The sequence below is a fragment of the Rutilus rutilus genome, assembly GCF_951802725.1.
Source record: "Rutilus rutilus genome assembly, chromosome: 22".
In the NCBI taxonomy this organism is placed as follows: domain Eukaryota; kingdom Metazoa; phylum Chordata; class Actinopteri; order Cypriniformes; family Leuciscidae; genus Rutilus; species Rutilus rutilus.
The window spans coordinates 20,700,937-20,727,222 of NC_140227.1; the positions used below are offsets into that span (position 1 = coordinate 20,700,937).

At 37.9% G+C, this 26,286-nt stretch overlaps 2 protein-coding genes across 3 annotated transcripts in view; one reads left to right on the forward strand and one right to left on the reverse strand.

Moving 5' to 3' along the window:
- The window catches only part of trpc4apa (transient receptor potential cation channel, subfamily C, member 4 associated protein a), a 12,417-nt gene extending 6,253 nt beyond the window's left edge, over positions 1-6,164 (forward strand). Inside the window, exons 10-19 of the mRNA XM_084395066.1 lie at positions 283-414; positions 513-571; positions 664-765; positions 853-936; positions 1,011-1,101; positions 1,202-1,342; positions 1,430-1,541; positions 2,675-2,787; positions 2,881-3,087; positions 4,342-6,164. Of these exons, the coding sequence (XP_084251192.1) occupies positions 283-414; positions 513-571; positions 664-765; positions 853-936; positions 1,011-1,101; positions 1,202-1,342; positions 1,430-1,541; positions 2,675-2,787; positions 2,881-3,087; positions 4,342-4,479 (1,179 nt within the window). The 3' untranslated portion in view covers positions 4,480-6,164. The remainder of the gene's footprint in view (positions 1-282; positions 415-512; positions 572-663; positions 766-852; positions 937-1,010; positions 1,102-1,201; positions 1,343-1,429; positions 1,542-2,674; positions 2,788-2,880; positions 3,088-4,341) is intronic.
- Positions 6,165-6,904: 740 nt separating this feature from the next.
- Positions 6,905-25,658, reverse strand: myh7ba (myosin, heavy chain 7B, cardiac muscle, beta a). 2 transcript variants are annotated; one of them, XM_084395065.1, is made up of 44 exons: positions 25,453-25,658; positions 25,160-25,312; positions 24,798-24,901; positions 23,702-23,845; positions 22,395-22,551; positions 22,224-22,251; positions 21,886-21,982; positions 21,111-21,131; positions 20,937-21,029; positions 20,680-20,743; positions 20,480-20,578; positions 20,293-20,396; positions 20,066-20,204; positions 19,863-19,981; positions 19,453-19,602; positions 19,192-19,362; positions 18,904-19,083; positions 18,456-18,588; positions 18,289-18,365; positions 17,821-17,908; positions 17,525-17,642; positions 17,284-17,407; positions 17,017-17,153; positions 14,625-14,880; positions 14,099-14,341; positions 13,833-14,009; positions 13,595-13,740; positions 13,431-13,521; positions 12,959-13,348; positions 12,132-12,258; positions 11,885-12,003; positions 11,589-11,785; positions 11,158-11,507; positions 10,926-11,050; positions 10,266-10,381; positions 9,953-10,145; positions 9,572-9,775; positions 9,348-9,473; positions 9,092-9,262; positions 8,885-8,989; positions 8,679-8,774; positions 8,446-8,592; positions 8,239-8,333; positions 6,905-7,053 (listed from the first exon to the last, which is right to left on the reverse strand). In XM_084395065.1, exons 2-43 carry the CDS (start codon positions 25,257-25,259, stop codon positions 8,322-8,324), a joined length of 5,838 nt encoding a protein of 1,945 aa, XP_084251191.1. In that variant the 5' UTR covers positions 25,260-25,312; positions 25,453-25,658; the 3' UTR covers positions 6,905-7,053; positions 8,239-8,321. The 2 variants fall into 2 exon arrangements, with proteins under 2 accessions (XP_084251191.1, XP_084251190.1); XM_084395064.1 differs by lacking the exons at positions 21,886-21,982; positions 23,702-23,845; positions 24,798-24,901; positions 25,160-25,312; positions 25,453-25,658 and having other exon boundaries at positions 22,395-22,440.
- Between the last annotated feature and the right edge of the window lie 628 nt (positions 25,659-26,286).

The following is a 26,286-nucleotide window of genomic DNA, read 5'->3' on the forward strand; positions in this document are numbered from 1 at the left end:
TTTGTAAAATAGTTATTTGACACGCTTTCTTGCGATTAAAACTGTAATTGATAGCAATGATCATCTGAAGCTAATCCGTGCACTCCTCAAAGTGAAAGCGCAAACATCATTTCATGTATTATATGTATTGCGCATTAATAGCGGGAGAGGCGGGACCTAGCAAGTACCGGGAGAGTCTGTGCGTTGTAAGGAATCGTGACATGAGTGTATTGTTACACCCTTACATAGAACTGATTAAATCCTAATGTTGTAATTCCCATCCTTGTTTATCATATCTGTTAGGTGCATAAAATGTTGGCGGAGTTTCGTTTGATTCCTGGACTCAATAACCTTTTCGACAAGCTCATCTGGAGGAAATACACCACCTCTAATCACGTGGTTCATGGACAGAATGAAAACTGTGATTGCAGTCCGGTGAGCTTTGAGTGAATACATTGCAGATTTATCCCATTCGCTCTAATCCATTTCCCATAATTCTCATTGATCATGTTATGCTTTTGTTTATTGTGCAGGAAATTTCATTTAAAATCCAGTTTTTGAGGCTTCTGCAGAGCTTTAGTGACCACCATGAGTAAGTTGCAAGATTGTGAGCTTTGAGTGGCATGTCGCATACCTGTGGATTGACCGAAGAATGTTTTCATCCATGTATTCTTTTGTTCTCAGAAATAAGTACTTACTTCTGAATGCTCAAGAGCTGAGTGAGTTGAGTGCCATCTCCCTAAAGGCAAACATCCCTGAGGTGGAGGCACTTGTAAACACCGACAGGTATTGTTCAGATGTCAAATCTATATGCTATATATTTTTTTAAACGGCATACACGTTACAATCTATCTTATCTGTGGTGTCTTTCAGGAGTTTAGTGTGTGATGGTAAAAAAGGGCTCCTCACGCGGCTCCTCACTGTTATGAAAAGAGAACCGCCAGACTCTTCCTTCAGGTGAGACTCTGGGTTCATAATGATTTGGATAAATGTGTTTTGAAATGTCATGATGACACATTTTCTATCTAAAGGTTCTGGCAGGCAAGAGCTGTTGAGAGCTTCCTCAGAGGGGCCACATCATATGCAGACCAGATGTTTTTGCTAAAGAGAGGCTTGCTGGAGGTACAGATGTTTATATAAATGCCTTTGCCTCTCTTATTGGTCAAAATGTTTTTCCCCATAGAAGTGATTGAGTTGCTCAAATCTTGTCTTTTGATTGTAGCACATCCTCTTTTGCATCATCGACAGCGGCTGCAAGTCCAGAGATGTTCTGCAGAGCTACTTTGACCTGCTCGGAGAGCTTATGAAGTTCAACATTGATGCCTTCAAGAGATTCAACAAATATGTCAACACAGAGGAAAAGGTACAGGGAATAACAAAATGTGGAGAAATAAAAGCTGTTGTTTAACAACCTCTGCTTGTCTTTGATTAAACAATGTGCCTTCCTCAGTTCCAGGTGTTCCTCACCCAGATCAACAGCTCTCTGGTGGACTCCAACATGCTCGTCCGCTGTATTGTCCTCTCACTTGATCGATTTGAGAGCCAGACAGAGGATGTGAAAGGTAAATTCAGCCATTGTACTCTTGGATTGTTAGCAATATTGCTAAAAGTGTACATTACCGTTCAAAAGTTTTTGGTCTAAATTTTTTTGAAAGAAATTAATACTTTTTTAAAGGAAGGACACATTAAATGACAGTAAAGACATTTATAATGTTGCAAATAGGGCTGTTAAATTATATATATATATATATATATATATATATATATATATATAATATATATAGTTTGTATTATAAATAAATATAAATATTTCTTATATGAATAAAAAAACTAATCTTAAATATATACATGTGTGTGTATTATTTATATATACAAAATAATTATGCACAGCACACACACATATATTGTGTAAACACAAACTTTTATTTTGGATGCGATTAATCATTTCACAGCCCTAGTTGCAAAATATTTATATTTCAAATAAATGCTGTTCTAAATGTATTATGGTTTCCACAAAAATATTAGGCAGCATAATATATTTTTTTTTATATATATATATATATATATATATATATATATATATATATAAATCTAGATTTTTTATGTATTTGTAAACTTTTAAAAAAGCCAGGTAGATCATCAAAGTTTAATGCAAGAAATAAAAAAATCTGGTTGCTTCCAAAAGGTATGCTTTTACTCTAATTTTTACAATTAATAAGAAAGAAGTTTTGTCGTTTGTTTATGTATCGATAATGTATGTGTACCAAAATAACAGTACATAGCTACAGCAATATTTACCTCCATATTGTTTGTACTAAAAATATAAACACTATAAATTCCACACTGAGATTTTAACCGATTCACTCAGACAGTTTCAATTAAACTTGCCAACTCTAGTACAGTTTTTACAACTGAAGGACAATCAGACATTAAAACATCTGTCTTCATATTCCCATACTCACTAGTCTAATTTTGGCTAATGGCAGTCTTTAGGGAATTTAAGTAAAATTAAAAGTGCACTAAAATCATCACAAGTATTCAATATTTTGCTCTGCCCAATTGTTAGTGAAAAAGTGTTATAAATTTCTTCATCAGATGGGAAGTCTGTTGAGCGCATTAGACGTTCTTTTCCGAGACATATTGTGTCTGATCACTATTGACAAATTTCAGTGTCTTTGTGTTTGTGCCTCTGCAGTGGTTGAAGTGCTCTCTGAGTGCTGTCTGCTGTCCTACATGGCTCGAGTGGAGAACAGGCTGTCTTTCCTTTTTAGGCTGGTTAACATCATCAATGTGCAGACCCTCACACAGGCAAGACCACAGTGCAGATCTCCTCTCCCTGTTTGTCTCATTTGAGTCCTCCATGATAATTGTTCCTCTGTGTTTTTCTGGCTTCTCTCCCAGGAGAACGTGAGTTGTCTTAACACCAGCCTGGTGATTCTGATGCTGGCCCGGAGGAGAGGCAAGCTCCCGTTTTACCTGAACGCCCTGCGGGAGAAGGAATACACAGAGAAATATCCCGGCTGCCTCCTCAACAACTTCCACAACTTGCTGCGCTTTTGGCAGCACCACTACCTCAACAAAGATAAAGACAGCACCTGCCTGGAGAATGTGAGTCTATATATGGATTAGAGCTGCACAATATCTCAAAATCAAAACGATATCACGTTATGGCTTAGTGGCGTGCCATTGTAAAACTGATTTCAGTAAATGTTACTGATTTGAGAATGAAGCATTTCATTTACACGTGTTGTTCACGATACAGTGTTTTAGTCTCAGAACGGCAAGGTTCATTTTCTGAGACGCTGTGAGCTGCACGTGTGTGAATGAACATACAGTGCCTTCACTCTGAAACCAGCAGCGCATTTATTTATTTGTCGGCTGCCTGTCAAAATAAAAGCTTTATGGTAATAGACATTATTCAGGCTAGATGCCATATTGAATTTAAGACTGTAACAAAGTTCAAGTTCAGGGATGGAAGGAAGGAGGCGAGAGGTGGCAAATGATAAAAGTAAACTTTGAACACAAAGTAAAACAACGAAACAAAAGTAAGCAGCATCCGCCACACAGCCAACTTAGGCATAATAAAACAAACTACATAAATGTCCCAGGCCTGGTCCTCTCTCGACTTAAACTGGGTTAGGGTTAGTAGTCCCCTCTGGGACTCGAGACCTGTGTGCCTCACAGGTGTCTCTCATTAGCATCCTCTCCACAGGCCTCGCTCCGCTCCCATGGCTCTCAGCCCCGACCTGCTTCGCCACAAACACGGATGGCAACAAAGCTGTGAGGGATAGACTTAGTCTTTACAATGGCACACACTGTATAAAGGGCCTAGATCACGTAATTTTCACAACTTTTGTTTTATGGAGTTTGTGTCTACTGAAATGTTTTTCGGAAAGATGTTTCGTCAGCTAACCTATCGGTATGTTGTTAAACAATAGTACAAACCATTAAACATGCTGTAATTCTATCCCTCACTGCCTCGTTTTCATTCCTGTAAAAAAATGTATATGGTGCTACCCTGACTTAGGTCTGTAGTATGTGCCATACTAATATTTACACCTTAATTTCTTAATTTTCAAATGGTATAGACTCTCATCAGGGTAAAAATATAAATTTTCAGCTTTTTTTTTTCCCTATGCAGATGCACTCCTTAACAAAATCACTCCAATTATTCTAGAATGATGAATTCTTTCAAAATAAAGCTATTCAAGTCATCTTGGCAGTATATTTTGCAGTTAAACAAAATATCACAATCTCCGTTTTTTTCCCAATATCGTGCTGCCCTAATACAGTTTATATTTTACTGCATGGAATCCTTCCTTTAGGAGAATATTTAACCGTCAATGTTCTCTTCTCTTACAGAGTTCCTGTATTCCCTTCAGTTACTGGAAGGAGACGGTTTCAGTACTGCTCGGAGAGGACAGGACTTCTCCCTGTGCCATTATCAGCTACATAGATGAGCCTTACATGGAGCTAGAGCGGGACCTTCTAGAGGATTGACTCTTCTGGGTGGGCTCGGGGAGGGATTTGCACGTTCAGCTCCGATTGGGTTCAGAGGGCATATAGAACAGCCTCCCGTCTCATCCGACTGCATGCTACGGCTCAGAGAGCTGTCCATTCTCTACTTGGTGCCCATGTTCCACTTCATCTCCAGCTCCTGGGTGCAAAGGAACGTCCCGTGAAGGATCGCCCACCCTGTCATTCATTCACTGGGAACGCAGTACCTGGACCGCTCAAGCCAGAGCCGAAACTCTGACCTGAAACTGTCTCGTTGTGTTTTGGTGCCGTTCTTTCGATGAAATCGCATGGGGCCTTTTATACAGAATTACGCAAAGAAGAAAATATTTAGGCTAAATGTCCGACTTGGATCATAAATCTGAATCCTCGACTGGGGGTGGTCGATGATCTAGTGATCGAAGAACTGTACAGCCAGCCTTTAAGGAGATTTTCCTCTGTAATTTAGGATGAAAAAAGCAAAAGAGAAGTGTTGGATTGTTGAATGGTGGCTTGGATGTTAGTTTGCCAAGCTGTCAGAAGGTCATTCTAACATTTAAGAGGTGAACGGCACTCGTGCTTAACTGATTGATGTCAAAATCTTTGTACAGTGTAGATGAATGAGAACTGAAATTGAATTTGGACAAGTCTTATTTATTTTCTCACATTTCTCTTGTAATTTTGCGCCCATGATGGGATCATAAATCTGTTTTCTTTTCATATTCTCCATTGCTTCTCTCCTTTCATTAGGTTTTATCCAGCACATATGAAATAAGAGATTTTAATTTTTTGTATAAATGAGTTTTTAATAGGTGTATCATTCCTTTTGTTTTATTTTTTCACAATGAAACACTTCATATCTTGTGGGCACGGAAGGTGTTAAACTATGCAGGTTCACTCACTCCACGGTCGTAAATATCCAGCTAGCCTTGATCTCCATGCTGCCATCTGTCGTTAGTTCCGTAGCAAACCACTAAATCACCATCTTCTAACTTTATAGGCCTCAGCCGTTGACAATCTGTGTTGCGCTCAAACATGCGGCTCCGGCTTGGTGGCCGGGAACCTGCGAAGGTGCTGCTTTGTGCTGGATGTGGTAGCTGAACTAGACTAGAAGCGCTAAACTAGAAACTTCCAATCAACTACCTCGTTTCATTAGTGTTGTTTTCTAACCCACTCCTATAGTCTAAGCATGCTGTGGCTTTTATTCTGTTCCACTTAATTTCACTGTGTATGCAGAAGTTCCTGTGTATAACTGTGTTTCACAACAATTGCTTTGCTTTTACCTGTGGATGTTCGCACGTTCTCGTGTGTGTTTTTTTCTTTTCTTTAAATCGCTTCCTTATACTGTCACGGTGCTTTGCATTGGCAAAACACAATTTAATACCATTCGTATAAATTGGGTTGAATGCAACAGAGTTTTTGGTCACTTCCTTTGACACCAGGAATGTGCAGTTGTAATAATAGCAGTAGTGTGAATGTGCTTTTTCTGATTTGAATGATTGCTACATAAACACAAAGGATCTGAATGTCTCTTCTTTATCCACAGGCCTTGGTTCATGTCTCGCATGGGTTGGGTTTGGTTTTAAATACTGACATTTTCTTGCGTAGCTCTGTCTGGATGAATTTAGTCATAAGTGATAACCATGTCAAGCCCAGTAAACTTAATGCTTTAAATAAACCTGAATTCAATATCCTGCCTCTGACAGTTCAAGTTAGATGAGCTTTACTTTTTTGTGCTTTTTATTATCAATGGTTGCAGTAATTTTGTGGGAATCTATAACAGTTTGAATATAAATCATGTTGCCTCTATTCTGCCTGTTTTTGTTTTAATATAACAGCACAATTCAAAGACTGTCTTAAAGCTAAAGCAACTTCAAATTGAAAAATGTTTGTTATATTAACTATTATTGCCATTCAAGCGTCTTTCTTTTTCATATAGCAATAGTCCAAACAGAAAAATGTTTTGAAACTAAAAGGAAACCATTTTATATATATTTGCGCTATTGCTTTAATCTATTTTCATTAACTCGGATTTTAAAGGTGTGCTTAGTCTACTTTATAAATTAGAATGAATACTTTTTAAATAGGAATACTTCATAATTAGATAAAGTTAAAATATTAATTTTTAAAACAACTTAGACGAAGACTGCGAGACGCCAGTCATACGCAGCGCTACTCGCTTTACCGCATACAATCGTTGAAAAAAAATAAATGTGTTGCTGACTCTAGTAGCCTAGCGCATTTCTAGTGGTACCAGTTAACGTTACTGGAAATGTATTGCTTTTGTGTTCCACGACGCTAGTTGTCAGTATACTTCCACGACCACTGCCATTTTGACCAGAGCAACAGGAAAGACTGCGAGCACCTGTAAGTTATTGTAAACACATTTGTTTACATTGTGGTATAGTCATACACTTATCCTTTTTTTTGCAAAATACCTTGAACATCCTGAAGAGGGTTTTAGAGTGGCTGTGTTTCATCTTTTTTCTTAGTTTAAAGTCAGAGTTGTCATGAAATGGCAGTATACATTGGTATAAATGAGGACAACATGAAATACACATTTCTATGGTCTAGATCAGCCTTTCTCAAAGTGGGTGCCGCGGCACACTGGGGTGCCCCCTGACTGTGTCAGGGGTGCCGCCAAAAAATTTCGTAGGTTAAAAAAAAAAAAAAAAAAATTCGGACATTTCATATATAAATATATTTGAATTTACATAAATACATTCTTCTTCTTTTTAACCCTTTCGCACGTACGACCACACCGGTGTGATCAGTCTAGGCTGGTCCCTGGAGCACCGGTGTGATTAGAACGGTCAGTGCATGACGTGATCAACTGCTAAATTCAAATGTGCTTTCGCGCGTTGGCTGGAGCTGAGCCAGAGACAGGCGCGCTCAGCTGTCATATATCACAACTTTTCAGTGTTTTCATCCACATAATGTTTGTTTTAGGTTTCAGACATAAGTACTAAAAAACAATACATTTAGAGTTTGTAAAATACACACTGATGTCAAAGGAAGAGGCAATAATAATCCTTTCCATTATAATTAGTTTTATTCATATCAGATATATTGTGTAAGTAACTTTAAAGTTTACTCTGTTCTTCTCCCAGTTCACCAGCCACTTACTTTTATGTATTTCGGGAGAAGTGGATGAATTCACTTGTTGTAAATCCAACAGATCCGATTCTCTGAACTGCATCTGCGGCACAAACTAACATGGCGGCGCCCATCGCGCATACAGCTCAACTAACGCGATCGTTATAAAGGTGTTCAAAAAACAAAACATTTCCACTTGCATATATTTGACAATCGGAATATCAGATATTTCATGCCATATCTAACAAATTTGTGAATATTTTGAATAAAAAAGGAAAAATGACATAAAAGCAGATCATCATTCATTCAGCTCTGTTGTTGCTGCGGTGTGTCACGTGACAGGCAATGACGCGTCACCATGGAAACCATAAAGTGACACATTCTGAATAATGGTCACCTTGCAAAACTCACGCTGGGGGGTCAGCCAGAATATTTTAAATTTACGTGTGAAAGGGTTAAACATATGAACGGATTAATAAAATTGTAAATTCATTTTATATATATATATATATATATATATATATATATATATATATATATAATTTGCATTACATTTGGGTTATGCAGTGTTTTTAAATTATATTTTACACTGGGGTGCCTTGAGATTTTATGCACTTTTGAAAGGTGCCCTGACGGAAAAAAGTTTGAGAAAGGCTGGTCTAGATAAACATAAACACACTTCTTTGCTCATAGCTTCTGGCACACAAAACTGTTGCAGTGGGCTATGTTCATGGTAGAGAGGGGCTTCCTCTTCACTCTGCAAGCTGAAATGGGTATAAACAAAGATGATTATTCTAAATGTATTCAGTACAGCCTTAATGGATAAAAAAGTAGCCAGTATGTTGAAATGCAATATTCAAGACTTGTGCTACGTGCCTTAGGACTAGCCTTGCTACCCGAGTCTCTGGTGCGGGTACGTAGTTTATTCACTTGAGACTCTGCAGTCTCGGCTCGTTCCTCAGCATCATCCAGCTCATGTTGGATCTTCTTGTACTTGGTCAAGTTGGTATTGGCTTGCTCCTCCTACAATACAATCAGCAGGAACCATCAGTGATGTTGTTTTAAGTATACATGAGATGTGGCACATTAAGGTTTATTTGTAGACTCACCGCTTCCTCTGCTTGTCTCTTGTAGGTCTTAACTTTGGCCTGTAGCTTGTCTATGAGTTCCTGAAGGCGTGCCATGTTCTTCCTGTCCTCCTCAGTCTGTAGAAACAGCAGGTGGTGCCACAGGCTTTATTCTTTCAGGCTCAGTGCAACTCAAGCTATTGTACTAACTCAATTTAATTTGTGAATCTGTCTCATGGAGTTTGTACCTGATAGGTGAGCTCCTTGATCCTTCGCTCATATTTGCGGACTCCCTTCTGGAATTCATTGCTTTTTTTCTGCTCAGATTCCAGTTCATTCTCCAGGTCTCTCGCCTTGAGGAAAGTTTGTTTTATATTTTTTATAAGGTGCAGGACATCATCAATGTCATTCAGGTTTGAATTATTTTTATAGATGGCAAATGTCATCATGCATACCTTGCTTTCCAGTTTTTGAATTTGCTTCTTGCCTCCTTTTAGAGCGATCTGCTCAGCCTCATCCAGGCGCATCTGCAGATCTTTGATGGTCTGCTCCATGTTCTTCTTCATACGTTCCAGGTGAGCGCTGGTGTCCTGCTCTTTCTTGAGCTCTTCCGCCATCATGGCAGCCTGCTCGTTGGAAGTTTCATATTAAATTTCCTGTACAATACACAACAATTTTTACCAAAAAATCCTCTCTACGCAAGCTCCTCACATCAGTGATGGCCTTTTTGGCTTTCTCTTCTGTATTTCGGCCCTCCTGCACGGCATCATCCATCTCATTAGACAACGTGGAGAGATCACTCTCCAACTTTTTCTTTTGATTGAGCAGTGATGTGTTCTGGGGAGGCAGAAATAATTAAATGCCTAGGTATTATTTGTTGTGACTGCTAGGAAGAGTTGCCTTCTGCAAACCTTGATGGAACATCTGGCCATTACCTGGGCATGCAGTAGGTTGACTCTCTCTGTGGTTTCCAGGAGCTCAAACTCTGCCAGTTTGCGAGCACGATCGTTCTGCTCCAGCTGGCTTCTCAGTTCTTCCACCTCAGCTGTCAGGAGGTTGTTCCTGCGTTCAGTAATGGCACCCTGTTCCTTCAGTTCATCATTTTGGTGAATAGTCTCATCCAGCTCAATCTGAAGGTCCTTTTCATTTAAAAGATGGATTTTATGTTATTTAGGCTTGAGTAGGTGACTATTTGTTTAGATCGTTTTGCATATATATCATGATATTAAAATAATCCAAAACTGTTTTTATTTCCCACATTAATGATGCAATAGTTGAAATATGCTTGTATTAACAGAAGCGACGTTTGAATTTACCTTAACCTGTGTCTGCAGGTTACGGACCATTTTTTGGGACTCAGTGGCCAAGCGATTTGCATGGTTCAGCTGAACCTCCATTTCATTCAGGTCACCCTCCATCTTCTTCTTTACCCGGATGGCTTCATTACGGGATTTTGTTTCTGCATCCAGGGTGGCTTGCATGGACTCTATGGTACGCTGATGGTTACGCCTAGTAAAGGTGAGTAAATAAGTTAGGAAGCCTTGTGGTTTAAACAATAGTGGTCGTATAATGGAATGGAGTAAATGGAAAATAATGGTTCAATAATCAGTCTTCCTCACTAGTTCTCACCGAAGATTGTCGATTTCCTCATCTTTCTCAGCTAGCTTCCTGTCAATGTCTGCTTTGATCAGGTTGAACTCCAGCTGTATACGCAGAGTCTTACTCTCCTCATGCTCCAGAGTGCCCTGATACAAAAATAAGGTAAGATAATTTAAGAGAATGAGTGTCCAAGTACCTTCAAGTCCGTTTTGGTGTGATATTATTCTGTATAGGCCAGTTTTAAAAACCTCAGCTGCACCTGTCAAGTTATTATTATTGTTATTTTTTTTATTTCCAGAGAAATCTTTATTTCCTTTATCAATATGTCATTCTTATCTAAAGAAAGTATTCAAGTTTTTACTTGAATCAAACTGTCTTTTCTCTTTAATGCATATATACACTATGTAAACTTATCAAAAAAAAAAAAAAGACCCACTAAACAATTTTTTTCTTTCTGTTCAAGTAAATGCTCAAGTAAACAAGTTCTTTCTTTAAACAAGAAATTTCCCACTACCTTTGTTTAAAATGTCAAAATAATAATCATTGCAAATATTTACATTGATGGCTTAATGTTTGTTATTCACAATTTTAAGCAAATACTTAAATATATGTGTGGCGTAACATAAAAATTGACTCTGGATTTCATTTCTGATTCTTGGCTACAAAAATTTAAGACACAAAAAACAATACTTCAGCTTCCTCCAGTGCTGCCTGAATTTCAGTCTTCTCCATGTCCAAGCCCTTCTTGATCTTCTCAAGCTCATGAATGATCTTGCCACCCTGGCTTATTTGGTCATGCAGGTCAGAAATCTCTTCTGTTAGAAACATGATGGCATTGATAAAAACACATTTTGTGACTGACAATGTATGTTAATTTGACATCATAGTATTTTCTCCATTCATAACCCTTGAAGTAACATACCTTGTAGATTTTTATTCTCCCGTTTGATGCTCTCCAGATGGTCCAGAGCCTCTTCATAAGAGTTCTTGAGTTTAAACAGCTCGGTGCTCAGATTACGAGACTCTTTCTGTGAAGATTCCAGCTCAGACTGGCACTCCTCGTACTTCTGCCTCCATTCTGACAGAATCTTGTCAAATTGCCTCTGTTTCTTGTCCAGGGCAGCAGCGGCTGCATTAGAGCGCTCCAAATCTACTACAAGATCCTCAATCTCTGACTGAAGCCGATGTTTGGTCTTTTCTAGAGAGGAGCACTTGGCGTTTGTTGCCTCGACTTGTTCCTCAGCCTCTTGGAGGCGGGTGGCCAACTTCTTCCTGTCAAGTTTAGGAATATAATGATTCAGTTTTAGATTGAATGAAGCCAGTCATTATTGTCCTTCTACTCCACACACTCACTTAGCTTCCTCAAGTTCCTCTGTCTTCTGAATGGCGTCTGTCTCATACTTGGTCCTCCATTGGGCGACCTCGGCGTTAGCCTTGGACAGTGCACGCTGCAGCTCAGATTTGCCCTCTTGCTCTTCATCATACTGCTCCCTCAGCAGATCACAGTCATGCCTGGATGATTGCAAGGCATGAGCCAAGGAATTCTTTGACTGAAAGGAGCAGATGCCAAAGACAAGTAAAATTACAAATTTGTTCCACATTAAAGCCAAAACATGTTAAGCAGTGAGGGGGAAAATGGTTTCTCTTACTTTGGCTTCTTCATCTAGCTGTTTCTTGAGCTCCTCTATGTTTTGGCTAAGGGAATTCTTTGTACGCTGCAGTTGAGACACCAGAGCTTCACGCTCCTCCAGCTTTCTGCGCTGTTCGCCTGTATTATGTAAAAAATATGTAGGTTCAGAGTTAGTAGGGATATTACATTTCTCAAAATCGGTGCATAGATGTCTGAGTGGTTCTTGTTAAGGTTGAATTTGTTCAGTAGGTATTTTTTTGGTATACCGCTTTCAGCCTGAGCGCGGGCTCGCTGCGTGTTGGTGTCACTGAGCTGTCTTTGGAGCTCCTCCACTTTGGCTTTTGACTCATTCATCTGATCCTCGTAGAGGCGACACGTTTTCTCACTGGTAGCCTGCAATATTTTTATATAATGAAATAATATAATAAATTGTTTTCAATAAAATGTCTCTTACATATATGTATATGAATGAAAATATACTGTGAACTGTAATCAATTAACCTTAAAGTTTTTTTATTACCCGTAGTAAATTAAAATGACTGTTAAATATAAGGCATTTGAATATTTTAATTGTAATTGTTTTAAATTATTGTTTCTTTTGTATTATTTATTTAATATATATTCATATAAATACATTTTACAATACATGAACTAAGAATGAACAACAGTTTTCACAGCATTTATTATTCTAGGTTCATGTTAATTCATAGATGTACTATTTTTTGTTAATTCCTGTTTGTTAATAATAGATTCACTGATGTTAATTCATAGAACTTGAATTGTTGGTATTTGATATTTAGAAATATTTGATATTTAAAAATTAACATTAAGCTACATTAATAAATGCTGTAAATTACTGTTCATTGTAAATAAATACCTAATACACATTTAAACTTATTGTGTAAAATTAAATTTATAAATAAAATAAAATAATAATAGTATATACAAAATTAGTGCATGTAAAATTCACCCAACAAAGACTATTTAAACCTGAGCTTGAACTGAAATCAGCCCTTGATTTTTCAGTGTTAAAGTCAATGCTAAATTAATGCTAGTTAAATTAGATCAGAATGTGATGCATCATATTTTCCACCTTGCTCTTTGCCAGCTGCTCTAAATTTGAGGTGAGGTCATCCGCCTCCATCTTGGCCTCACTCCTCTCCTTCTCCAACTTCTGTTTGACTCGCTGAAGGCTGTCAATTTGCTCACTCAGTTCAGCCACGCTGTCTGCATGCTTTTTGCGCAGTGCAGCAGTCATAGCCTCGTGGCGCAACATGGCCTCCTCAAGGTCACGGCGCAGCTTTAGAAAGTCTGCCTCCCGTTTTTTATTCATCTCGATTTGGGCTGACGTGGCACCTCCGGCTTCCTCGAGAAGCTCGCTGAGCTCTTCAAGCTCTTTGGATGCATCGCCTCGCTGTTTCTCCGTCTTCGCTCGGGTGGAACGCTCTGCTTCCAGTTCCTCTTCAAGCTCCTCAATACGAGCCTTGAGCACAATGAAAGAACGAATGAAAATATGTTCTGACTGAGACATCAATTTGAAGCTTAAATGGTCTAGTTTGATTTACCTGCAATTCCTTGATCTTTTTTTGAAGCTGGATGATTAATGCTTGCTCGTCTTCGATTTTCGAACTGATCTGGTTCATTTCAAAATCTTTCCTACAAAAAATCCCCACAAATTAAGAACAGAAATGGTTTTATTTTACAGCATCTTGTCATATGATAATCTTACTTCTTTAGCTTTTCCTCTAATTGCAGCTTGTCATTTTCGAGGTCCATGACAGACTCCATTGACAGCTTCAGATCACCCTCCAGCTTGCGTTTGGCCCGTTCCAGGTCCATTCGCAATTTCTTCTCTTGTTCCAAGGATCCCTCCAACTAAAACAAGGGATTATATTTTATTACTGATTCCTGACTCATTCTAGATCTGTTAACGGTCCTTCTAACATTTATCCAACATATGAACGTACATCATCTACTTGCTGCTCTAACTTGGCTTTGGCCTTAGTCAGAGTGTTGACTTTGTCTTCCTCCATCTGCAAGTCATCCAACGTCTGCTGGTGACTCTCCTGTAAGGCCTTCTTCTCTTTGGTAAGCTTCAGAATAGTTTCATCCAAAGCTGCCATCTCTTCTATCAGATTCTTCACCTATGAAGAGGTATTTTGATTAGTTTAACAGACTTCACAGTGACTCGACAACAGAGCTTGAGGTTCATTTTTCTTCAGAATGGCCTCACCTTGTTTTCAGTGGCATGCTTCTCCTTCTCCAGCTTGGCCAAGGTTATCTCCAGATCATCCATGTCCTTTTTCAGCTCAGCACACTCATCCTCTAGCTTGCGTTTTTTTGCAAGAACGGTAGCGTTCATCTCCTCTTCGTCTTCCAGGCGTTCAGTCATCTCCTTCACTCTGGCTTCAAGATGAATCTTGGTTTTGATGAGCAGGTCACAGCGGTCCTCAGCATCTGCCAGGTTATCCTGCTCCTGTAGAGCGATTTTAAAAAAGTAAATTCAAGCATTTTAACACCTGAATATGCACAATTAATTTTATTCTTTTTGGACTATTTCACAATTGATTGGGTATCAGCATTAAAACTCTTTTACATCATTTTCTTTCCCTTAAACCTAAATAGATCATGTTAAAATTATTGACTTGGAGAAGAAAGGTAATTTTATACTTCTATGGCCACTGTAGCTCATTTTGTGGTGTTTATGAACAAACAGTGTTTGCTACTCGAACTGCAAACTGATATTGTATGAGACTTACTGCCTGAAGTTGCAGGGAAAGGTCATTCTTCTCTTGGATCAGGCTGACCTGTTTCTCCTCCAGCTCTTTACGTTTGGACTCTGATTTCTCTAGTGCCTCCTTTAGCTTCAGGAACTCCTCTTTTAGAGCGGCCAGCTCTTTTTCTGTGGCTGCGCTCCTCAGCAGGGGCTTGATTTTGAAAAAAAGTTTCATCCACGGCCAGTTCTTCACAGTGTTGAAGGCCCGAATATTCCATTGGATGATCATCAGAGCCTCCCTAATGACAAAAGGCAGGTATAATCATTCTCTTTAAGGCACGTCAGTCTACTTGGTGGCCATCTTGGTGATACAAGTACAGCTCCTTTATAGTTAAATTGGGGGCGATTGAAAACTGTTGGAATTAAGTTTTACAATTTTGTTTCTTTAAATCAAATTATGCTAAAATACTCTATTTTTCAAGCTGAAATTGACTTCCATTCCTTCAGCCACCATTTTGAACTCGACTATTTTAGGTTTTACTGTCTCTAGTCCAATTCTATTTTTCTTTTCTTTTTTACAATACAATTAGTTTTTGTTTTACTGTTGCAGTTTTTGTTTCATTTATTGTAACGAGTATTTCTGCAGTCTTATCATTCATCTATATTTAAAAACACTGTTAACTACATGAACATAAACTATTGATGCATCATGGGCAGTGTTATTTTAAAATTATATATATACTTTTATTGTATTTATTAATATATTTTCACTTCTTTTTAATTGTCATTACATTTTAGTATGCATTTTATGTTTTTTTTTTTTTTTTTTTACTTCAGTTAGTTGCCGAGGCAACATTTCTAATTTTAAATATTTATATTTCATTTTATTTGAGCTTTATTTCAGTTGGTGAAAACACTTTTTAATAGTTTTAGTTAACAATATCAACACTGATCATGAGAAGACTGTCACCCCCATATGACCCACTGGCTTATGTCCATGAATGCATGAAATGAGGCTCATTTTAGTTAGTCTATTACTGGGGCGACTTTCAGATGTCATGCACTTACTGTCACAGTTCTGCTGTTACTACTTTGGAGATGACGGCATAGAATTCGGTCTGATCAAATAGCTGCCGTGCATCTGTGCCCCGGGCCACCCAAAAGGTGAAGTGCCTAATATTTATTTAGAAACCGAGGCCTTCTGTTGGACCAGCGGCTTTAATCCTTTGCCAGTCTGCAGATATGCTTTCAATGTGGTCCTTTAGAGGCACAGGCGCCTTGGCAAAACAGATCTTTGAGAAGGGAGCTGGCCTGTATTTTTAGTGGGGAGAGGGGTGAGCAGCTGCCATGTGACCCACTGAGCCTATAAGCTTTAAGGACACTGTCTGCATTGTCTAATAAAGGGAAAGGGTGGAGGTCATGGATATGGACATGGAAAACCTTCCATGTTTCACAGAGAGTGTCGGAGCGTATGAAGGGTCTCGGCCACACATGCACATGGACAAATGCATATCTGAAGACACACGCCTCACACACTCCATCCACATGGCCCCAAAATACCTCTCATATGTTAAGGGTTGAGAGGTATCATGTGACAACAGCTTGTTGCTATCTTTATTAGGAGTGAACCTGTTGGATATCAGTATAGTTTTGTGAATATTTGTGTAGGGCGGCATCATTTCAGGGTTAGAATATGGAGAATATTAGAGCATGGAAGCCATTTTCTCTATACTAGTGGATTGAAAGCAGGTAAGAGCTGTTAGCAGGGTAAAGCTGCAGTCACATTTACTGTGGTTCTGCGCATTTAAGGTCACAATCATCTGTATTACTCTGCACGATAAGGAATTTTGACTTGCAGATGCTGCATCAGGTTCATAGTGGTCACCTGAATTCACAGCATTGTGACTTCTCTGTGAGCGAGGCTTCAAAAATCACTACACTACACAATAGACATTTTTGCCCGTGAAATTTTGCTAATGTGACTGCACTTTAAAGCTGAATATGTAACCTTCATATTTCACTTCATATTTTATATTCAGAAAAATCTCTAAATCTATTTACAATGGCCCCAAAATATATTTTGCCACTTAAACCACACTTAACATCTTCAAACAAATGATGATAGAGCTTTTCTTAGTACTTCTTTCTTTACTTTTGTGAGCCATTTTAGCAATTATTTTTGACCTACTGGGGTCAAAGTGATGGATGGTCCACTAACTTTTTATAATCAGAAAATGTTCAATTATATTGTCATACTACTGTACAGAGACTTTTTTTTTTGGGGTGTAATATTTTTCTTTAAAATGAGCAAAATCTGATTGGTGATGTTATCTAATACAATGACTTTCATTTCTTTTTAAGTGTGACTTAAATGTCCAAATTCAGGGGCATCCATTTTAATGTTAGTAGCAATTTTGCATGGAATCGCGTATTACTTCCTCTCCATCATCATCTTAAGCTCCATCCTCATGATCTTGCCACGGCTGGCGGCCTGCAGCAGAGTGAGAACTTTAGCCAGACGCTCGTCCCTCATCTCCTCTAGTTGTCCCAGCAGACCGGCCTTAAAGAACACCTGTAATGCAGAGACACAGACTGTTGATTTAGACAATTTTGTCTTCTGTTCAGAGTAGCGCCTCTGACTGATGTCCCATTGCTTGAGGCTCAAAGCAACAAACACTCTTACTATCTGAAGTCTGACTTGCCTTAGTATGCCCAAATCTATATTGATTATGGTCAATTTCCAGTGAAGCCAGCAGTTTCTCTGCAGCCTTCCTGCTGTCCACAAACTTGTCATCAGGGATAGCGTGAGGATTCAGAATGCGATATCTTTGAAATGGAGGAATTTAAACATCCTCATTGTTGATGCCATATGGATTATATAGTAATTTATAGTGCCTTTATGTATTTATAAACACAAAGTGTGTAAACAGTAGCTCATCTTACCGTTGTTTGAATTCGGCATAAATAATTCTGTTAGGAAATCCCTTCCTGCAAATACGAATGCCCTCCAGCACTCCATTACAGCGCAACTGGTGCAACACCAAAAAAGCATCCATAATTCCTGCAAATAAGACGAAAATGTTTTAGTTAGATGTTTGCGCTGAGGTTTTGCAGCTTGGGTACTTTTTCAGACCATTGTTTTAGTGTAACATAAAGCTGTGATTTTGATTGATGCTCAGAAATAGTGATCTTCATGAAAACCCTGTTGGTTGGATGTGTTGAAGTGCTCAGTGCAGCACCTGGTGTTTTGGTCTCATTGGGGATGATGCAGCGCACAAAATGGGGCTGAGTGCTCCGCAAGTTTGTCATCAACTTGTTGAGATTCTCCTGTAGGTGAGAAGCAATCAAGGGACACACTCCTGTAAGTCATGTTGTACAGCAGTGTTTCCACATTTTACACTGCTAAAAGCACATGCATTCAACAAATGCAAAGGTGTCGTTCTCCTCAAAACAACATTGTCAAGTGTGTTTCTAGACTTACCTTGAGTTGTTGATGTTCTTTGTGGGAACAGACAGAACAGGAGCCAGCACAGACTTAAAGTGATGTTCATGTGTCATTTCTCTAAACATCACTGCAAGTCTTAACTGCCTCCCTCTTAGTACTGACGAGTTTTGATTTTTTGTTTTAATGACAATGAATAATTATTTCTGTTTAATATCAGTTTCTACCTAACGCAAGTAGCAGAAAAGTCTTGTTATATTCCCACCTTGTGTAGCTGTGACACTGTCTGGAAGGAAGCAGCCTTTTTCCTCTTTTCTTTGCCCCCTGTTTTTGCGTCAGAGGCTAAAAGGAAAAAGTTTAATTTAGAATAAGTATTCTATGGTTTAGAAAAGAATTGTGGTATATTTCAGACAGAATGTGTGGTTTATTTACCTGAGTCAGAGCTAACATAATTATCATAGAGACAAGCCAGAAGCTTGTTGGCTGATTTCTGGAAACAGACTACCACTGTTTCATTCAGGGGGTCTTTGTTTTTGTCTAACCAACCAATAATATTGTATGGCACCTGAAATTCAGATAAAACTCTTTTTAAGTAATATTCAATATCTTTTTTCAGCAGGGTTACTTAAAAACAGCTTAAACCAGCCTGAACTGGTTCCGCATCCTAGCCTTGCTGATTTGCCTTTTTAAAGAGCACTTTTCAGCTTGCCAGGCTGGAAGACCAGCTTAAACCTGCTAAAGCCAGCAAACTGACTGGTTTAAGTTGTTTTTCAGCAGAGAAAGTACCAAAAATAATCTAAAATACATAATATACTTTTAATATCAGGTGCTGACCTTTAAATTTAGTCTTGTTCAAGCTCTATTATTGGTACAAACTCACCACTCCTGCGTAGTGACCCAGCTCAAAATGAGCCTCATACTTTCTCTTCTTGTCAGGCCTTGGCTTTTGGAAATTGGCAGACTTGCCAAGGTGATTGTCAAACAGCTTAGCCTTGAAGCTGTTGTCGGAAGCTTTAGGGAACATGCACTCCTCTTCAAGGATGGACATAATTCCTAAGGGCTAACAAAGAGAAAAAAGCTCAGAAGGGTGTAATAATATTCTTGGTACATTCTGTAATAAAAATGATTTGCTATTATATTCCTATCAACTGCAAAAAAAACAAAAAACCTTTTCAATGAGGTCAATGCAGGCTTGGAGGTCAAGCCCAAAGTCGATAAAGGTCCACTCAATGCCCTCCCTTTTGTACTCCTCTTGTTCCAGGATGAACATGTGGTGGTTGAAAAACTGTTGCAGTTTCTCATTGGTGAAGTTGATGCAGAGCTGCTCGAAGCTGTTGAGCTGTTGAGAGAATCCACATGACAGATGCACAAGTGTGAATGCCGGCGGAAATCTAGATAAGTGCGGTGTGGAATTTCGAGAGTCACTCACCTCAAAGATCTCAAAGCCGGCGATGTCCAGCACTCCGATAAAGAACTGCCGTGGCAGAGCGGTGTAGAGCGTCCTATTTATACGTCCCACCAACCACTTGAACATGCGATCATAAGTGGCTTTGGCCAGAGCTCCCAAGGCATAGTTAACCTGGTGGAGCCACACAATGTGTGTGGAGCACATTAAGACCACAGCTGTCACTTACATGGATTGCAACAGTTGCCTGGATACCAGGCTGATTTCTCAGGCTTATTTATTCCTTGTATCTCAATAGATCAACAGTAAATGTCAGTGGTTTCGACATGCATTAATATTGACAGCAAATAATCATTATTATTCCCCCTAAATTAGTATTTTTTATATAACTATAGACACACATCCATAGCCAGGATTTTGGGAACACTTCTCACCTGTTCGACATTCTGTCCTTTAACCACATACTCGTTGCCCACCTTCACTCTAGGGTGCAGAAGACCCTTCATGAGGTCTGCTGAGCTAACACCCATCAGGTAGGAGGCCTTATCAGCACCTGGAAAGATCATTTCATTTAAGTTTTGGACCATATTTAAAGCATATTTTTAATAGACAAGTCAGGTTATGGATTTACACTCACTTTCAGTGCCATCGGTCTCTGCCTGCTCCTCCCGCTGCTTCTGTTTGAATTTCATGTTCCCGAAGTGCATGATGGCGCCTACTATTTTATAGCAGCCGTACTTTTCTTCTGGAGTAAAGCCAAGGATGTCCATGGCATGCTGGATGAAAAAGAGAATGATTTTGCAGGCTATTTTTTTTATTTTATTTGGTCTTTGTAGGTGATAAAATACATTTTTCACAGCTTACATCAGTAGCCATAAGTTCCTGCCCATCATCCATGTTCTCCACCGTTGTCACTCCTTGGGAGCAAAAATGGTAGTCATAGGGATTTGAAGAGACCAGAAGCATGTCTGAAATCCACAAGGAAAGAATGAATGAAGGGTTTTCTTGAATAATAGGTCAATAAAATACACAATTATAGCATTTATCATACCAAGAAGTTCAGGCTTCTTTTGTGACATGATCTGGTAGAAGATGTGGTAACTTCTCTCTCCAGGCTGCTGAAATATAACTCTGGATTTTTCCAGTAGATCTATACAAATAATTTGAAAAAAATCACTGCACTGTCAGGTTTTACATTTTGGAATGACATGAACTAGAAGGGCTTCATCATTCTTTGAACAATTTACTTACACAAGTCAATGTCAGCGGAAGCCAGTTTCCCTGTTGGTCCGAAATGGATCCTGATGAACTTACCCTAGAGCAAGAATTCAGAGCAAGAATGTAAATTAATTTGCACATTATGTATTATCTATGACGCTTATGGTTGAACTCTGTGATAATATGCAGTCATTTTAATTTTACAGTATGGTAAAATCAGTTTTTTTGTGTATGTGAGAGGAGCAGACTTAAGAACTACAACATTGGTCTATATAGTGTCAGATACTCACAAAACGGGACGAGTTGTCGTTCCTCAGTGTCTTGGCATTTCCAAAAGCCTCCATTGCAGGATTAGCTTCAATGATCTGGTCCTCTAAAGTACCCTGGGAGAAGTAGTTTTATAATTGATTGCTTAATTTGTTCCTGTTTATGCAGTATTTCTCCACGGATGAAGATATACTCACCCCTGTTTTAGTTGCAGGGCCCTTAAAAAAAAAACCAGCAACAAAAAAGATTTTTGTTTTGTTAAACATTACATATTTCTCAGCTTCTATTTTTATTATATTATTCTATTCTATATTAAATAGACTGATTGTTTAATATGAATGTCATAAAGTACATGTAACATTTTTAAATGACCCATTTCTAAGTATTTAAGTTTTACTTAAAATGCTAATTCATAGACTATTATGGGTTAAGAATTAAAAAACGGGGAAAAATCTTGTTAGCTCACATCAAATACAACAAAGTATTTAACTATGATAATCAGAAGAAAAAAAAAATTCCGTGAATAATGGATTTTGAAATGGAGTGTAAAAACTGTAATCTAGGAAACAAAGATGTTGGGCCAGCTTGAAATGTTAATCACAAGTTTGTTTCACAGAAAAACTTCAAGAACAAGGAGGAAAAATGCAGGAGATGATGTGCTGAGGATAAGCTATTGAAAACACAGAGTCAGGTTAACCCCACAAAAACATTTGGGGAAACTGGCAAAGACATATGCAAATGAAAGGGAGAGTCAAACCTCAGTCTAGATGTCCATTTACATTTATAGAAAAACAAGTTACAATACATAGAGCTAAAGTCACTGTAAAATTGTGCCAGACACCTAGATGAGGAACGACTTCAAAATGATAATGACAAACACTTGCCAGCATGAGAGGTAAAAAAAAAAAAAAAAAGCTGATTGAAAAAGAAGAGGGACATGATGTGAGGGAAACCGAGAGAGCGTTGTCTTACTCCTTTTTTAGTTGCCGCCTCACCCAGGGCCGCTACTATGGCAAAATACTGAATTACACGTTTCGTGTTTACCGTTTTGCCAGCACCAGATTCTCCGCTATGAGTATCAAGAAATGATTGAGTGACAAGACATTGAAAAAGAAAAAAAGAAAGAAAAATACCATAGCAAAGAACATTAGAAAAAACAGTGCAACAAAATGTTCTTTTAAAAAAAAGAAAAAAAGAAAAAGTAATCTGAAAAATTGTTCTAAGAATAATCACAAAAATGTTTTTACCAGATTGAAAATGTGTGTGTTAATGCAACAATACAGAATGTGTACAGATATGTCCAAACTTACGTGATTAGCATGGACTGATTATCCCGATCTGTGTAGGGAAACAATAACACAATTTTAGGTCATAAAGGGCTTTTCTCCACTGGATAAAGTATGTTAGGAGAAAATGATCCCTCCTGTAAGTTATAGTAGAGGGCAGGGAAGAGACAAGCAATCCTTTAATTTAATACTTACTGCGCAACATGTCATTGTAGGCATTGTCAGCGATGGAATAGATGTGAGGTGGAGCCTCGGAGCGACGTTTGCCTTTGTAAGCAGCCACTACAAGGGACGTGTAGACGGGAAGCAATTTATAGGGGTTCACGGTCACACAGAACAGTCCAGAGTACGTCTGCCATGAGAGGATTTGACAAGATTAATCTCAGGTACGGTATTTAGTCACGATAAATGACTAATTCTTTCAATAAATTCTTTATTTTTTAAATCTAGGTGGATAGAGAGATGGAGCAGAGGGTTGAATTATAAGCCTGGACCTTCATTTTATTTAATTTTTTTTGATGATGCTTACATTTGCAAAGCCAAAAAATAATCATTATTTAAAGAAAAATATACTTTTACAATTCAATTTTATTCAACACATTTTTATGTAAAAATGGCAATGGTACATTTAGCGAAATTTTGGCTAAAGTTAAATTAATATTCTTTTTTTCTTTTTTTTCTTTTTTTTATCCAAAATAGTCATAACCAAATAATAATTGCCAAATGCCTTGAAGTTGGACCCCCTGGTGTTGAAGACCCCTAACATATACAAAATAAATAGCCTCAGAATAAAAAGGTAACTTTATTTCTCATAATGTGACTTTTATATCCAACCCGATCTCAGAAAATTTTACTATTTTACAAGATGGCGATTTCGTATGATTTGATTAGTACGGAAATATTTTTTTTAGGAAAAAATAGCAAGAAGGTCCCCCCCCCTAAAACTAACCATCAGTGAGGTGTAAGCATATTGAGCGAAAAAATTTTAATGAGATTGTACTAATTACAATAACTAATAACTAATCGTATTAATTAGCCACCAATTTTGTACAAATTTGTATTAATTAGCCACCAATTCGCCTTAATGTAAAATAGTTACAAACTGATATTAGAGTGTTGTTAAATTTTACAATGTGACTATTTTTTTATGCTAACTTCACAATAACTTTTTTTTCTATTTATACAGACTTCCATATTTTAGTTTTCCCATGCACACAGTCTGTTTAAATGCACTTCAGGAAACCGTAAACAGAGAAAACCCTAGGTTGACTTTATGAGATACTTTGAATATGGCAGTTATAAAGGACATGCCTGTAGGGAATTCACTTGTATTTGTCCCTTGGCAAAGGCAAGTGTTAAATTCATTACTGTGACTGTAAAGTTCTATGAATAGTGCCGCCCCTCTATGTTTAATGCCCCGGTCAGGTTATTTGTGGCATCAAAGATTAGTGAGAAAGGGCAGATCTTTTCTTTGCTTTGAGCTGTGATGTGATGGTACCAACATAGATCATCCAACTGCTGTAGCGCCTCCGCAGATTACAGAGCACCGAAGCTTCATTCAGGTGTGTGAGCATGGCCATGTCCTCTATCATGTCAAACTTCGGTGGGTTCATCTGTTGAATGTCATCGTCCTTGACAGTTAAGCACTACAGGATTCAGAGGGAATAAATACAGAGTAAGTAAAGGGTCAGAACATGGTTTTAGATAAGAAGGGACAGGAAAAACAATTTATTTATTAGGCTATGCCTATTCCTTATTACATGGCTCTCTGAATTTTTTTTTATTCTGATTGGCCAATCGCACATTGAGCTGTCAAATATTTTTATATTTTTAAATGACCGCTAGATCAAAGTTCCTCATGTCAACATACCGGTGCTACTTTCATGTCTCTCGTATCACTCCGCTGACTTTAGCACACTTTAAAATAGTTAATGTCGCCATCTGGCGACTCAAAAACGGGTTATTAGCCCACTACAGCATACAAATAGGCTGAGAAAATACTCTAAACATTATCATTGTTTATATAGCCTATGCTAAATGTAAAACCTTTGACAAATGGCGAGGCTTAGAAGAAAACCAAAACATTGATCGGAAGACCGTCGAACAGGTAATGCAAAGTGCTGGATGATGACTTGAAATAAAGGACAAGTTACATTGATAAACATGGTTGTTAACTAGTTCATTGTTTAAAAATTGCTAACTTGAATTGCAGGTTAAGCTAATAATAAAATGATAATATGGCCATATAATTAGGCCTAAATATCTTACGCAATATTGGCCTTTTACATTGTAAAGGGCGGGTAGCCTATTTTCCTTAATTGTAAAATAATTTAAACTCAAAACAACATTTCATGTCTATGTAGGCTATTTATGTAAGTAAATGGTGGAATAGTGCAGCAAGTCATTATCGCACAATAAAACATTAGCCTACAATTTCATTTAATTAGCCTAGTTGCATTGATTCTACACCACTTAACTCAAAGCCCTATTAGTGCAGCAAAAGTAAATTTGTTTAGGCATATCTGCAAATCATTAAATTCAGATGTCCTCATTTGATCGTTTTTACATGATAAATCGAATTCCATTAAAGAATCTTACCTTTCCATCCTTCGTCTCTACGATGACTTTGTCACCATCAATCTCCCTGATTTCCACCTCAATGTACGCGTCCTTTTCATCTGGTATCCAAGCGCGTTTCTTTCCTGCGCACAAGGAAGTCTGTCAATATCCATGCGTCGAGAAAGTTTATCGTTGGTTTGTTTGCTATGAATCCAGTATTCAATGCCAAATTTATTTCAATATGCCCTTTTCAACATTAACAGTTTAAGAACCTAACATGCAATTACGAACACCTAAAAGCAGCCGCGTAAACCAGATGCCAAGTATTTCAAAGAGAATCGAAGTGTTCGTATCCGCTGTAAAACAATTGTTGAAGTCACTTGAAAATGTATTTCAAGTACCATCAAACGCCACAGTTTGCGCTGCCAGCAGCTCCAGGTTGGATTTGCGCAGAAACGGTGCAGCTTCTCCAAACTCCTTCATATCCAACAGTCTCGACATGATGATAAATCCACCGCTCCTTTACTCGCTGAAGAAAAAAAAAATCCAGATACCTTAAAAGAAGACAAATATTTTTGGTTACACTTAAAATTCAATAATTAAGTCAAATAAAAAATATAGGCTATTATGTTAACAAAAAGTAAAATAGTAGCCTACAAACTTTAACATAGAGGGAATAATCACAAACAATTACATTTTAAATTAAATATATGTTCCAGGAGGTGTATTATGTAATAAAACTAAGCATTGCATTACTGACACAAAATAAAAGTTTAAGTTTTAAGAGTCTGATTTGTTAGCATTTTATGATTCCTGTATTGTAGTATAAACAAATGATCAATTAAATGAAACGATTCAAAGTGTCCAGTCATAATTTGCTAACTGACCTTAACACGGACTGAACGGGTGGAGTGGCCAAACTCCTTTTATCATCTCCTCCAAGGTCATGGTCACAGAAATTATCATGTGTCACCTCCTCCACCGCCTATTGGTGCTTATACTGTGTGCCCAAACTGACACAAAAGGGCAAGCCGCATTTTTATCTTTACCCAAACCCAAGCTTAGTTATTTCTATGGCAGCATTGTAATGCAGACTAAGTGAGCGGAGGGCACTGATTAGAAACTAATCAATACGTTTTTGTTTTTTTTACATTTTCATTTTGGATAATTATGTAGTTACAGAAGTGAAATTAAATTATATTTGTTCAGCTTTTTGACAGTAAAAACAGCAATTCATATTTAATGACATAAATTATATTCTTTTTTTGAGAAATGCTGTTTTTAATTTCATGTTTTTAACTTCAAAATGATTGCCTGTTATGCAAAATGATAAGTAATTTTATAAGCAACCAGTTAGTTTCTTTTCCTGTGAACACCATCATTTCTATCTGTGACTATCGTCAAACAATATCAGTCAAGCCGATTATCAGATCGAAATAGATGCATGTTTAGTGCTAATTGAGACAGTATCAGCTTTGTAACTGCTATCACCATAACACGTGAACAAATATGCATCAACTTAACACTT